A 13,923-nucleotide genomic window follows, 5' to 3' on the forward strand; every position below is an offset into this window, starting at 1 on the left:
ATTATATTCAAACTTGAACTGGAAAAAGAAGAATAGCAAAAAATAGAAAAGAAAAGAAATTACAATCATCACAAAATACAATTACTGTTGAGAAGTTTCAAGTAAAGGAATAAATATTCAAATCTTACATATAGGTTACTTCACAATGACTGGAACAAAATAGCACACAAAACTACAGTCATTACCAAATACAGTTACCATAGAGAAGTTCCAAGTAAAGCAATATATATTGGGAGGAAAGATTCATTTGGGTGAACGGCAAATACAACCTTCTTATTTATATAATCCAATTTTTTGTCCACTAGAACCTTTTCAAGTCTAGTAAAGGACAGAAACTTGCATTGGTATCAAGGATTATCATGTTCCTCCTAAACTACTAGTTGATTCTGTGTATGTGTCCGGTCTCGTAGAAGAACTAGTTGAGCTGGAAGGGCCTGTGCCTGGAAAAAAAGATGGCCGTTTTGGAGTTGGAATTGTTGCAGTTTCACAATCAAACATGGTAACAATAGTTGACATGGTGGGGCAGTCATTTGGATCTTCTTTTACGCATATGAGTCCAATGTTTACGCACTTCTCGAACTGATATGCATTGCAAACTTCACGTAGAGTTTGGTCCATTGAATCCAACATCTTGTTTTCTACCCACAATCTCCATGCCTGAGACAATCTTAAAATCAAAATTGTAACGAAGTATAAAATGACCAAAGAAATTAATGACTACAAAAAAGTAAATACACTTACATAACCTATAAGGCTCATGGCTAGATTTGACTCAATTCTTTTTTCCACTTATAATCTCAAGTAGAACTACACCAAAGCTAAAAACATTGGATTTTACTGAGAAAAGTCCATTTAATGCATACTTTGGAGACATATAGCCATTGCATAATAATGTTATTAGTGGATAAGTTAGGCACGGGTACATTTTTTTGTCTAAATAGAGTTAGGATTGAATAAGCTTTCACAATTACGTTGTATAGTGTCTATAATAAACTTACTAAGTTCCAACTAGTCTCGTTGTGTTTGCCCCAGTTTCTTTGCCTTCAATCATCCTTGCCAAGCCAAAGTCAGATATTTTGGGGTTCATCTCCTCATCTAAAAGAATGTTGCTAGTTTTCAGATCTCTCAATCTGGAGTTATGATGAAGATAAATAAGCTCACGAGTTATTCCCAAAATTATTTTGAAGCGCATATCCCAGTCCAAACACATGCTTAGCTTTTGATCTTGCAAGGTTTCCATTTGTCATTCAAGAGAATAATTTTAGCCACGGTAAACAAGATATATAATCTATCAGCACTACAAGAGATTAGGAATTCAATTTAGAAGCCAACCAAATATAAATGAGTCTAAGCTTTTGTTAAGCATGTACTCATAGAGTAAAATCTTTTCATATCCTTTTGCACAATATCCCCGAAGTCGAACAAGATTTCTATGTTGAAGTTTTCCAATCAACACCACCTCATTTTTAAATTCATGTAAGCCTTGTCCTGAGACACTTGAGAGCCTCTTTACCGCAATTTCTTGTCCTCCTGGAAATGTGCCGTGAGACACCTTACTCACAATGTTACCCCTCACCATAAACTAGTTTACATGAACACTAACATCAATTAATGTTGTTGAAATCACCTTGTAAACAGGCCCATAGCCCCCCTCTCCGAGCTTGTTTGTATCTGAGAAGTTATATGTAGCTGCAAGAATGCTTTCCAAATCAAAAAGGGGTACATCTATGCCTTTCTCATCTTCTTCTCTGAACTCACCCAAACCCATCAAGTCTTTGAGATGTTTTTTACTGTCTAATGTGCGAAGCACTCGATTTCTTTTATCACTTCTTATGTTTTCTGAGTTTAGAAGACAACTAGATATATCAGTTACACTAACATGATAATTAATTACATGAAAGAGCTAATAAATGGCTTTATTTTGAGTCAAATGGAAATGCTACAGATTGTGCATTGTAGATGCTACTGATGAAATACAAAAAAAAAATAAAAATAAAAAATAAAAAATTCAGTAGGACAGGATCCTCCTTCACTAATAGAGCAATTTTAATCTGCCAGAGGCACCTGAAATAGCATCCTAACCTTTAGTGCAGTTTAAATTTGAGCCATCCCATTGGAAGTTTCCTGTGCAAAGAGACCTCTTTCCATCTCTTGTTACATTGCAAGTTGAATTTGGCCATTCCTTGCAGTCTCTGGAAGAATTACAGCTTGGCTCGTGCGGGGTCTCCCAACTAATCCGTACTTCAGCTTCAGTGCCAGAACTGTTGCTAGAATTAGTGAAAAGCCACGTGCTCTCAATAAACAGCAATGAGTCATTGAGAAGCTGAGTTGCTCCTGAATTTCTATCATATCCTACATATTTGATTTGGATGACAAATGTTTGTGTACTAACCACCGTTTGTGTACTCTTGAAGATTACTTAGATTCTCAGTCCAAATCCAGCGAATGTCGGTCAATGAATAAGCCTGACACAGGCTAGAGTTAAGGCACTGCTTGCTGCATTCTATTTCATTGTTTGCATCATAGATATGAGAGTTTGGGTTGTTCACTTTCATCATCTTTAAGTTCAAGAACATGTCGCTGTTGTTAGATGATGTCGAATTTTTGGTGCACCCATCCAAAAAATCTCCAGAATTCCATTTCCCCGGGTTAGTAGGCTGGAACCCAGGCAAACATTTGCATAGCACACTATTGTTAACATTGTAGCTGCCAAATTTCCCACAAGCATTGTAAATGCTACATTTGTCTTTAGGCGCCCTCCATTCCGAAAACCAATTTCTGCTGTCCTCACACCGCTTCCAATACTGTAATTCTCCCATATGCTTCATTACTAACCTTTTGTAACTACGAGTAGCCAGCAAACACCTGCTATAGTTCTTGCCGCGCTTTGCGCATGGCCAGCTGCTGAAATCTGATAACAAGTTGGCTACTTCAAAATGCTCGTCCATTTCATCAAAGCTCAAGAAGTCGCCTGTCATCCAAGTTCTTCAATAATCATGTAGTCCTGGCCTTTTTGAGATTACGTAGTGGCCACCTGATTCGTCTTTGTATTGCTTAAACGTGAACTCCCCACTTCCCGGGTCAACATCACTTGTCCATGAAGTCAACGTCAGGCTTTTATTCATATCCATACCTGGAAGAAATGTATCAGTTGGATTTCGGAAGCTCTTCCACAGACTCGGCGCCAGCTGATCATCACCATCATCGCTTAAGACCAGGTTTCCAAAATCCATGAGCTTCACAGTTCGATTTGCAGACGAAGAAATCTCAATACTTGTATTCCAATAAAGGTGTCCAGTAGTACTAGGTTGTCTCTGTTGGCAACCCATAAAACTGTTTGTTGATCTTTCTCCGAAAAAAAAAATAAATTAAAACTGTTTATTGATCCTGTTTGTACATATCCCAACAAACCGTTTGTGGCTAGAGATAAAGAATCCCAGTTCAAAGGTACTGGAGACAAGGGTTGTTTCTCCATCGTCAATAATCCTGTCGCCCTGCTTCAAAGCATCTCTAGCATAGCAATCCACACAACAGGAACACAACAAGAGTATGTACAAGGAAAAGATAGAAGACAGCAAGCAACTTGAAGACAATATACAGTTGATTTTTCTTCTATGGCTTACCATTACGAATAATTTAATTGAAATTTTCTATCATTTCAACCATACTGAGGCTGCTTATCATCTCGTTGCCCTCACAATTTCCTGATACAAAAATGCCACGATGTTCTTGCATGCTTTTTAACCAAGAAGCTTTCCTGATCATCAATTTTCATTATTTTGGTCTGCAATTCGTCCATTTCCCTCTGCAGTAGTCTTGGTAGCTTTACTTTTCTCGTTCTCGTTGTGAGAAATTAGAATAATCAAGTACACGATTATGTGCCTAGAAAAATAATAAAAACATCGGCATGATTATATGCCTAGAAAAATAATAAAAAGTAAAAAAATAGACATGATTATGTACCTAGAAAAATAATAAAAAAATCGACATCATTGCGAGGATTATAATTTTCTTTTTCTTTTTAAAAAGCGACCATCGATTCTAAGTGGGACGCACCTTGAGAATCATGTCCAATTTTTTTTTTTTTTTGTTAATAGATTCATGTCCAACTCTAGATTTGCCATAAATGCATCCTTTTGTTTGGAATATACTATGGGGGCAATTCGGGTTCACGAATTGGATTGTGAGTTTTGGGTATACCATTTTATGGCTAAATCTTATAATAGCATTCACAATTGAACTTTCTCTAAATTTAACTCTAAAAAATTACTAAGTTAACCACTTTTCTAGTCCACTAAATATCAAACTCTTTAAATATTTATCTACTTTAACTAAATATTATTTTTTATTAGTAATACTAATTATCAGAATTTAATTCCTCTGCCCAACTACAACTTTAATTCAAACCCTAGCCATGCATAGGGAGGAAATAATATCAAAAAAATATTAAAAAGGTTTAACTTTTGCCTTTTGAGCTCTTTACATTTAAAGAAGAATTTTGATCAATGTCAAATATAACATTGGCTAAAGAACCTGTTATATGATGTTTTGTTTTTGTCAAATTTTAAAGTAAAGCCAAATGTAGAGAGCCCATTATGAATGATGTTAACATGATATTTAAGGATAAATGTTAAATTCGTCTATGTGGTTTTGAAATTTTGATAAATAGTTTTTGAAAGTCTAAAAAATGACTAAACATTCTTAAGCGCATGATTCCCATGGTAACGTCTACGCAAAGGAATGGTAATCCCAATGTTCTAAAATACTACATGAGAGATTTTTCAGGTAAGCACCATATATATCTACGATCGAGTACCATAATTGATATCAAATGTTTGGTCCACTAGAATCTTTGCATTGGTATCAACCATTATCTTCCTTCAAACTCAAAACTATTAGTTAATTCAAAACTATTAGAACTAACTGTGCTAGAAAGGCCTGAAACGTCAAATGTGGGCTGTTTTGGAGTTGGAAGCATTCCAGTTTCACTTTCAAGCATGGTAACAACATTTGATATGGTGGGACGATCATTTGGGTCTATTTGTACGCATAAGAGTCCAATATGTACACACTTCACAAACTGATCTGCATTGCAAACTTCATGTAGTGTTGGGTCCATTAAATCCACCACCTTGTTTTCTCCCCACAATCTCCACGCCTGAGAAAATTTTAAACTCAGAATTGAAATGAAGCATAAAATAACCAAAACAATATAGTCATTATGGAAAATTAAACACACTTACATATTCCGTAAGGTACGTAGGTAGTTCTGACTTGGTTAGTTCTAAAATCCTTCTTCCACTTATAATCTCAAGTAGAACTATACCAAAGCTATAAATATCGGATTTGGTTGAAAAAAGTCCATGTAATACTGACTCCGGAGAAATATAGCCACTACATGCCAAAATTCATTAGTAAATAATGCAGGCACTTGTATATTTTGTGTAAATAGAGTTAGAGGACTGAAAATTGTGCTTACAAAGTTCCAGCTATTGTGGTTTCCTCGGTTTCCAAAGACATATAGTCACTGCATGCCAACATTCATCAGTGGATAAGGTAGGCACTTGTATATTCTGTGTAAACAAAGTTGAGGATTGAAAAATGTGCTTACAAAGTTTTAACTACTCTGGTTGTGTAACTTGTGTTTGTCCCGGTGTCTTTGCATCCAACAATCCTTGCTATGCCAAAGTCACATATTTTGGGGTTCATCTGCTCATCTAAAAGGATGTTGCTGAGTTTCAGATCTCTATGAACAATCCTCCATTCGGAGTCACAGTGAAGATAAAGAAGCCCATGAGCTATTCCTAAAATGATGTTGACGCGCATTTTCCAGTTCAAACACATGCTTAGCTTTGGACCTTGTATGATTTTCATTGCCATTCAAGAGAACAGTTTTAGTAGCAATAACAAATCAGCTTTTACTTAAACAAGATACAATTTATCAAGCATGCAAGATATTAGGAATTTGGTTTAGAAACCAACCAAATATAAATGAGTCTAAGCTTCTGTTTTGCATGTACTCACAGAGTACAATCATTTCTTTTCCTTTCATGCAATATCCTCGAAACCCAACAATATTCATGTGTTGAAGTTTTGCCATCACCAACACCTCTTTTCTAAATGCTTTTATGCCTTCTTGTGAGATCATTGAAAGCCTCTTTACAGCAATCTCTTCACCTCCTGGAAATGTGCCCTGGGATCAAAGTTACCATAGTCAAGATGTTACTACCAACTAGAAACTAGTTTACATGAAGATTAAATACCAATTAATGCTATTGAAATCACCTTGAAAACACATCCAAACCCTCCTTGTCCAAGCTTCTTTTCATTTGAGAAGTTATTTGTAGCTGCTCGAATGCATTCCCAATCAACAAATGGTGCATCTATGCCTTCCACATTTTCTTCTCTTGACACACCCAAGCCTATCAAGTCTTTGACAGGCTTTCCTATTTTTTTGATGAATAAAAAGCAATGGTCAATTGCTTTGACAAGTTTTTTACTGCCTAATGCACGAAGTACTGCTCGATTTCTTCTATCACTTCTTTTGTTTTCTGGGGTTCAAAAAGACAACCATATATATATATATATATATATATATATATATTAGTTACATAATAATGATATGAAAGGACAAATTTAATTCAAAGGGACAAAACCTCATATTCTGCACGGAGTGCATTATGAAATGCTGCAGAATTAGAACAATTGAGAATTTTACAAATGGATTAAACCCTTTTGGCAAAAAGTTTCTCTAATGTTTTCAAGAACTCACCCGAGTCTATAAAGTCTTTGACTTTTTTTTCACTGTTTAATGCACGAAGTGGTTGATTTCTTATGTCACTTATCTTGTTTTCTGAGTTCAAAAGACAAACATATATATTAGTTACATGATAATGACATGAAAGGATAAATAGTTTTATTTTAATTCAAATGGACAAAATCTCATATTGTGCACAGTGTGCATTATGAAAAGCCATCGAATTGGAACATTAGAGAGTTTTGCAAATGGATCAAACCCTTTTGGTCGGAAGTTTCTCTAATATTTTCAAGAGAACAACTACCTTCAATTAGAGATGCAATCGAGTTGTAGAAGGTTTTGGCAATAGTTGTCGTATCAATTCCACCAATTTCAAAGATGCCTACCACACATGTACGATCAACATTCTTCTCTATATCTAAAAGTGGTTTCACATATTGCTGACGAGATTCTGGATCCTGAGCAACTTGAAAGTATCTATCTTTTATCAATATTGAATTGACCCATTGAATGATTTCATGAATAAATTCAGGTTCATTCCTACCAATACAAAATTTGTAAGAATACGTTGCGTTAAAAATGATTAATTTTCAAAATATAATCTTAATGCAAATGAAATCTTTAATGAATTTAGAATTCTTTCTGATAAGATAAAAAGAGTTAGAAATACTTGTTCCCCAAAAGCCTCCCGGACAAATTGGCCACTTGTGATAGAGCTGTCTTCCACCTTTGCAACTTCATTTGATCATGCTTAAACCTTTCTTCAAGTTTAGCAAATGCTTCTCCAACATTGTTAGTTTGATTCCGTACTTCCGACGGATGTACGTGATAGAATAAGGGTAGAACCTGTTGCCCTCTTGTTTCTCTACACTCGAGGATCTTCATCAGCTCGTCCAAGCACCAAGGAGATGATGCGTAATTTTTAGAGAGTACAATGATCGAAATTGCTGACTCTTCAATGGCTTTGAGAAGTGCTGGTGAAATTTCCTCTCCGCTTCTAAGCTTGTGATCCATGAAGGTGTTGATATCATTTCGACGCAAAGCTGCATATAGATGGGCAGTAAAAGCTCTGCGAGTATCTTGCCCTCTAAAACTCAAAAATACATCGTAAGCACACTGATGAATAGAAGACGAAAGGGAAGAGGAAGAGGCTCCGGGGGAGGCCGCCATGGAAGAAGTTATACTCTATGTATGTGTGCAAGACTAGTAGAAAAAATTGCGAGAGTTGCATAACTATATACCGTACCACAGCTCTGATTCCGCGTTGGATCATACAAAGAAGGCCAAGAAACATCTTTGTGCCACTGCTCCGATGCTGCGTTGCCAAGAAACTTCTTGGCAAAATCCCGATGTACGTATGCAAAAGACTAGTAGAAAAAATTGCCAGAGTTGCAGAACTACCGGCCGGGCCACAGCTTTGATTCCGCGTTGGATCATAAAAAGAAGGCCAAGAAACATCCTCGTGCCACTGCTTCGATGCCGCGTTGCCAAGAAACTTCTTGGCAAAATCCTTGTTCATTGAAACTTGAAAGTTTGACAGCCGGCACACTGAACCGAAATAATAATTTGTTATCATTATTTATATCCTCACGTTTCAACTTAACCCAACCTAACTACGAAAAAAAAAACTAAATCCAACCTGGTCAACTATCCCAGTACCTTTTTTCATTGGCAGCTTAATGCTAAAATAGATTCCTTTTCTCAAATATGATGATCTATCTTACATATAGGTTACTTCACAATGACTGATACAGAAAAGCAAAAGAAATTACAATCACCAAATACAGCTACCACAGAGAAGTTCCAAGGAAAGGAATAGGTATTGAGAGAAAAGTTTCATTTGGGTGAAGGACGTACTAATACAGCTAGGGGTGTAACCGAACTGATCTTGAATGGGCATCCCCTGTTCGAGCTCGGCTCGAATCTTTCTTTTGCTTGGCTCGAGCTCATGACGAGCCCCATTTTTGTGCTCGATCTCGGCTCGCCAATAGACACATGTCAATTTTATATGTGGGTTGTAGGAAATTTCCTACAAACCGGTTTGTATGAAATTTTTGTCCCCTAAATAAATAGGTAAATACTTGTATGTTTTACTCATAAGTGCACAAGATCAAAATAATAGTATAGCAGGTAAATACGAGATCATTCCCACGAGGATTGGTAAATTATGTTTAATAAGATTTTCCTAAATAATTGAGATGGGTGAGAATAGATAAAAATATGGGATAATTGCACCGTTGGTCCTTTGGCTTATCCATAATTATTTTTCACTCCCTATGGTTCAAAAAGTTCATAGGAGGTCCTCGTGGCAAACAATAATTATAAATCAGTCACTGAACACATTTTACATCCAAAAGTTAACAAATATCATTAGTCAACCACGTCACACCCAATAGGAAGCCGACACGTGTCCATTACAATAAAAAAAATAAAATCTAATAAAAATAGAAATAAATAAATTAAAAAAATTAAAAAAGAAATACAAAGGGGGTGATTGGGCCACCCCTGGCCACCCCTAAAGGGATGGCTGCCGGTGGGCAACTCCCCTTTGTTTTATTTATTTTTTAATTTTAAAACAAATAACCGATGTTGTGATCAAGCTCAATGAGCCGAGGGATCGAGCGCACTTGTGGGTTCTTTAGTTTCAGCATTAAAATGACATGATTAGGGCTTTAATCCAACCCGAACTAAAGTATTAGTTACACATAATTTAGATGAAAATAATCCTTATAAGAAAATAATAAAGGAAAAGAAGAATTAGAGAAGACCTCCTTCTTGAGTAGCCTTTGATTCTTCCCCAAAGATTATGTCTTCTTCAAAATGGCGCAATTGCCTGATCTTCTACTGAAGCTAAATATCGGGACCCTTGCAAATGCAGCATCCGAGACCATGTGGCTTCATGCCCTTTTCAATGAGCTTGGTTTTCCACTCAAGGCCCCACCTCTACTCTTGTGTGATAATATTGGAGCCACTCATCTCAGTTTTAATCCTGTTCAACATTCCAGCATTTAACATATTCAAATTAATCTTTATTTTGTACGAGACCTAGTTCAACGTGGGAATCTCCATGTTCGACATGTTCACACTCAAGATCAACTTGTAGATTTATTGACCAAGCCCTCAAAGCAACTCACATAAATCTTGCGTCACAAGATTGGTCTTGCCGAAAGCCCAATCTTTGGGGGGGGGGGGGGGGGGGGGGGGGGTCACAAATCAAAGCCAAGATATCTAGCCTACAATCACGCTGCATTATGCTGTCAATTATTTGTAATCATTGCATACTCAAATTCATTTGTAACTGTTGTATATTCAAATCTAGGCTACAATCATGCTGTCATTATAAATGTTGTTTGTTTACTAAAATAGTCTTGCAATGCTAATAAAGTTGTTAAACCACATGGACAAAAAGGTATTTAACCCAAAATAGTATCCCAATAACGTATTAGTTTTTTTTTTTTTTTTTTTTTACATGTCCACATAAGAGGAGGGAATGGGGGATTCGAACTAGTGACCTCCACTTCATAAGGCGTAGTCTCCAGCTAAATGAGCTACCCCTTGGGGACAACGTATTAGTTAATTCCACACCAAAAAACTTTCCAAATTACTCTCACGGGCTCAAAACTCTGACAGTATTATATACATAGGATAATTACACTTAACCCCCCTGATTTATCCACGGTGTGGCGATTTACCCCCCAATGTACCAAAATTGGTACATAACCCCCCCGAACTTGCCAACGTGTGGCAAAATCAACCTTCCGTCCAATCGACCGTTCGTTTGGACGGAAAATCGGTCACGTGCAAGTCACGTGACTTGGGGAGGGTCTCTGTCTTAAACAGTCACGTGACTTGCACGTGACCGATTTTCCGTTCAAACGAACTGTCGATTGGACAAAAGGTTGATTTTGCCACACGTTGGCAAGTTCGGGGGGATCATGTACCAATTTTGATACATTGGAGGGTAAATCGCCACACCGTAGATAAATCATGGGGGTTAAGTGTAATTATCCCTATATACATATTGAAAAATTCTAGATCTTTTCCATTGCATATCTCTCGTCCTATTGAAACAACTTTGAAGTAGAGGTTTTCTTAGGTCTTTTTCTTTCTTCTTTTTTTTTTTTTTTGGGGGGGGGGGGGGGAAGGAATAAAAGCAAAAGGCTAGGTTCTTTTTGTTACAATAATGACTGATTCAAAAACAATTTTCTACTACTTACAAAAAATAAAAATAAATAAATATTTGTCAATGTCTCAAATATTATTCTACCTATGTGAACTCAACTCAATTTGTAAAAAGTTATAGAAAAACCTGTACTACCCAAATATTATTCTTATAGTTGAAAGGACACTGATATAAAATTCTCCTATAGTGGTCGTTTGTAATGCATATATATCTAAGGTAAATTTATGACCAGGTCAAGGTCTTCGGATTTATCTTCTTAGCCAAGAGAAAAAACAAAGGGAGGTGGGTAGATGTAGAATTCGTAACCGATTGAGTCATATGCCCTTCAAACAGAAGAGAAGTCGTATTTTGCTTTTTATTTTAACCTATTTTGATAATTGAATGAAATAGCGGTAGGAAATGAGAGATTTTTAGGCCTCCAAACGCTAGGTTTGATAATTAATTTTGCATGCTTTGATTCACTACAAACAAGGGTTTAAATAGATTTACAATTCAAATGTAAGTCAATCTCCATAGAATTCGTAATACCAATATTACCTAATCTAGGAGAATAAAATAAAATCTTTTCCTACCAGTCCCCCACAACAATGGAGTGAAATACTCCTTATTGCCTTATTTATTCTACTAATTGACAATGAAATACAACTTCTTATTAAAATATAAATAAAATACTATTATTCTTGCTATTCCTTAATTGGTAGAAAAAACATGTCCATTTCATCTTGAGCAGTAATTCTTACACAACAGTTATGCACAATATGTATTTAACTGTAGACACACAGAATGAGACACATGGCCCCAATGGCTTTGCATTCCCCTAGCATTGGAAATTTCACTTTACCTTTTCCTCTCTTTTGAGAAAGATAATGTAAGATTCCCAAAAACAAGAAAAATATTGACGGGTCTTGCTGAAATGACCTCTAAGGCTCTAACCCTCTTCTGCACTAATAATGTAAGAACGGTGAACGGTCCAAGACAGACAATCTATCAGAAAAATCACTGCATGTATACAGTTTGAATGTTTGTAGGAATGATCGGCCTTGTTTGGCAAGTATTTGCATAAATAGTGGATTGTTAATTTTGAAATTAGTAAAAAGTTTTGTATTGTAGTGTATTTTTTTTTATTTGAATAGTAAAAAAAAATTATGGATGTGATATAAAAAATAAAAAAAGTTACTATGATTTGATGTTGATTATTATTGAAAAATGTAAATATAAAATAAAAAAAAATACCTTTCCTGACACTAGCACTACTATGTCATGTTCAAGTACTTGCCAAACAAGGCCGATATGGCATATGGAGATGTTTTTGGCGTTATTGTCTTTCACAATTTTTTTTTTCTCAAATTTATCAATGAATATGTGGAATTTACCTGTGAGCCTATAGATTTAAGTGTAGATTATATTTGATTTACATATTTTTTGTACGAAAATAGCAAAAGACGTATAAGAAAATGTAACCAAACATTTTTTTAAATTTTATTAGTTGCAACTGATGAAGATTTTCCTAGTTTCCAATTGATCAAAATTCCTAGAATTGTAAAGATTGATGTATTTTACTTTACAGCCTGCAGCAACCTTACGGCTACATCTAAATCCTGAAAGAAACAAGCAAAACTATATAGCCGTGTAACTTAATCCCTATCAGTACTAGTATTAGATTAGTAGAATAGGTAAGCAACAGTACATCTCTATCTCGTAGTGTTGTAAGCCTATATAGCCGTGTAACTTGAGGAATTATTATCTCCAAACTATTCTAGTTTGTTTGGGAAGTCCAGGACCAGGGTACTTGGAATCACCTTATCACTCTTATTTCCATTATTTCTGTTATCATAGGCAATCTAAGGAAGAAGGATCGTGCTTAGTTGTGTAAAGACCCAAAGAGAAGCACTAACTACATATGTACTATCACTCTCAAATGACTGTTTAATTTAGAGCTTCTCTACAATTCTTTATAAAGCCCAGTCTTATTTAATAATTAAGCAATATAAAACTTAACACTCATTACTATCTTTATAAACTACCTAATGCGCTAGTACTCCTTATCCTCTCAAGTGTAACACCTTGCCAACTTGCCCGTCCGAAACACATTCTCAAACTAAGGCCCGCAATAAGATTCCCATTTGAATTATTGATATATCTGCTACTTTGTATCCACACTTGACTTCTACGTGGGGCCCAGTTACTTCTTGCTTTTGATTTTGAGATATACTACGTTTACGTCTTCTATATAATTTTTGTACAATTCTTACAAGTGTTTTTTTTTTTTTTTAAAAATGTTATTAGATTAGTTGTATAAGACTTGTATAGAAATTGTGAACATATCATATATCTTTGATTTTTCACTTGGATTGGTTTTCATTAGCTTTAGCCGATGTTTACTTCAATTCTTTTCCCACTTGGATAAGAGTCTTTGTACAATTACTAAAAAAGCGAGTGTTTACTGATTTTGTGTATGCACAAAACCCCCATAAATGTTTAATTAATTATCAGAGTTTTTTTTAAACACCAATAATATGTCGGTGTTTATTTATATACATGGCATAATTATCGGCAGCTTATACTTTAACCCGTCGATATATAATTTATTGGTATTTATATACCAACAACACCAATGAATTGATGATGTAGTTGATCACACGATCTAATTCTGATAGCGGATGTCTACAAGGAGCAAGGATAATCAGAGACATGTCAGGAGAGTCAGCAGGAAAAAGCTTTTACTCTTTCTCTAAAAGAGAGAGGTAAGGTAATCATAAAATTGATAGTTATGTGAAGATACCTGAAATTAGTTGCCCACCCTTCCTTATGTCGAGTGTCTAATAATAGGGTAGAGTCTTCGCCAGTTCTTGCCAACTAAACATGATACTCGAGCAAAAGAATCAAACAAGCAACTATTGATTGCAATTGTAATGTTACACCGGAATAATAGTGATGAGTTGAAGTGTAAATACATGCTTCGAGATTTAATTGAGGATTGATG

General features: G+C 35.6%; 2 protein-coding genes and 1 pseudogene across 2 annotated transcripts; all 3 read right to left on the bottom strand.

Annotated features, from left to right (window-relative positions):
* Window positions 1-252: 252 nt before the first annotated feature.
* On the bottom strand, window positions 253-3,791 carry LOC133860227 (G-type lectin S-receptor-like serine/threonine-protein kinase At4g03230; annotated as a pseudogene).
* Window positions 3,792-4,870: 1,079 nt separating this feature from the next.
* Window positions 4,871-5,880, bottom strand: LOC133860228 (G-type lectin S-receptor-like serine/threonine-protein kinase At4g03230). The gene is made up of 4 exons (XM_062295871.1): window positions 5,612-5,880; window positions 5,480-5,527; window positions 5,244-5,394; window positions 4,871-5,158 (listed from the first exon to the last, which is right to left on the bottom strand). The coding sequence occupies exons 1-4, from the start codon at window positions 5,878-5,880 to the stop codon at window positions 4,871-4,873; spliced, it is 756 nt and encodes a 251-aa protein (XP_062151855.1).
* Window positions 5,881-5,941: 61 nt separating this feature from the next.
* LOC133860229 (disease resistance protein RPV1-like) lies at window positions 5,942-8,069 on the bottom strand. The gene is made up of 5 exons (XM_062295872.1): window positions 7,428-8,069; window positions 7,062-7,297; window positions 6,773-6,853; window positions 6,286-6,551; window positions 5,942-6,193 (listed from the first exon to the last, which is right to left on the bottom strand). The coding sequence occupies exons 1-5, from the start codon at window positions 7,925-7,927 to the stop codon at window positions 5,942-5,944; spliced, it is 1,335 nt and encodes a 444-aa protein (XP_062151856.1). The 5' UTR covers window positions 7,928-8,069.
* Window positions 8,070-13,923: the final 5,854 nt, after the last annotated feature.

Source organism: Alnus glutinosa, chromosome 2 (genome assembly GCF_958979055.1).
Source record: "Alnus glutinosa chromosome 2, dhAlnGlut1.1, whole genome shotgun sequence".
Classification (NCBI taxonomy): domain Eukaryota; kingdom Viridiplantae; phylum Streptophyta; class Magnoliopsida; order Fagales; family Betulaceae; genus Alnus; species Alnus glutinosa.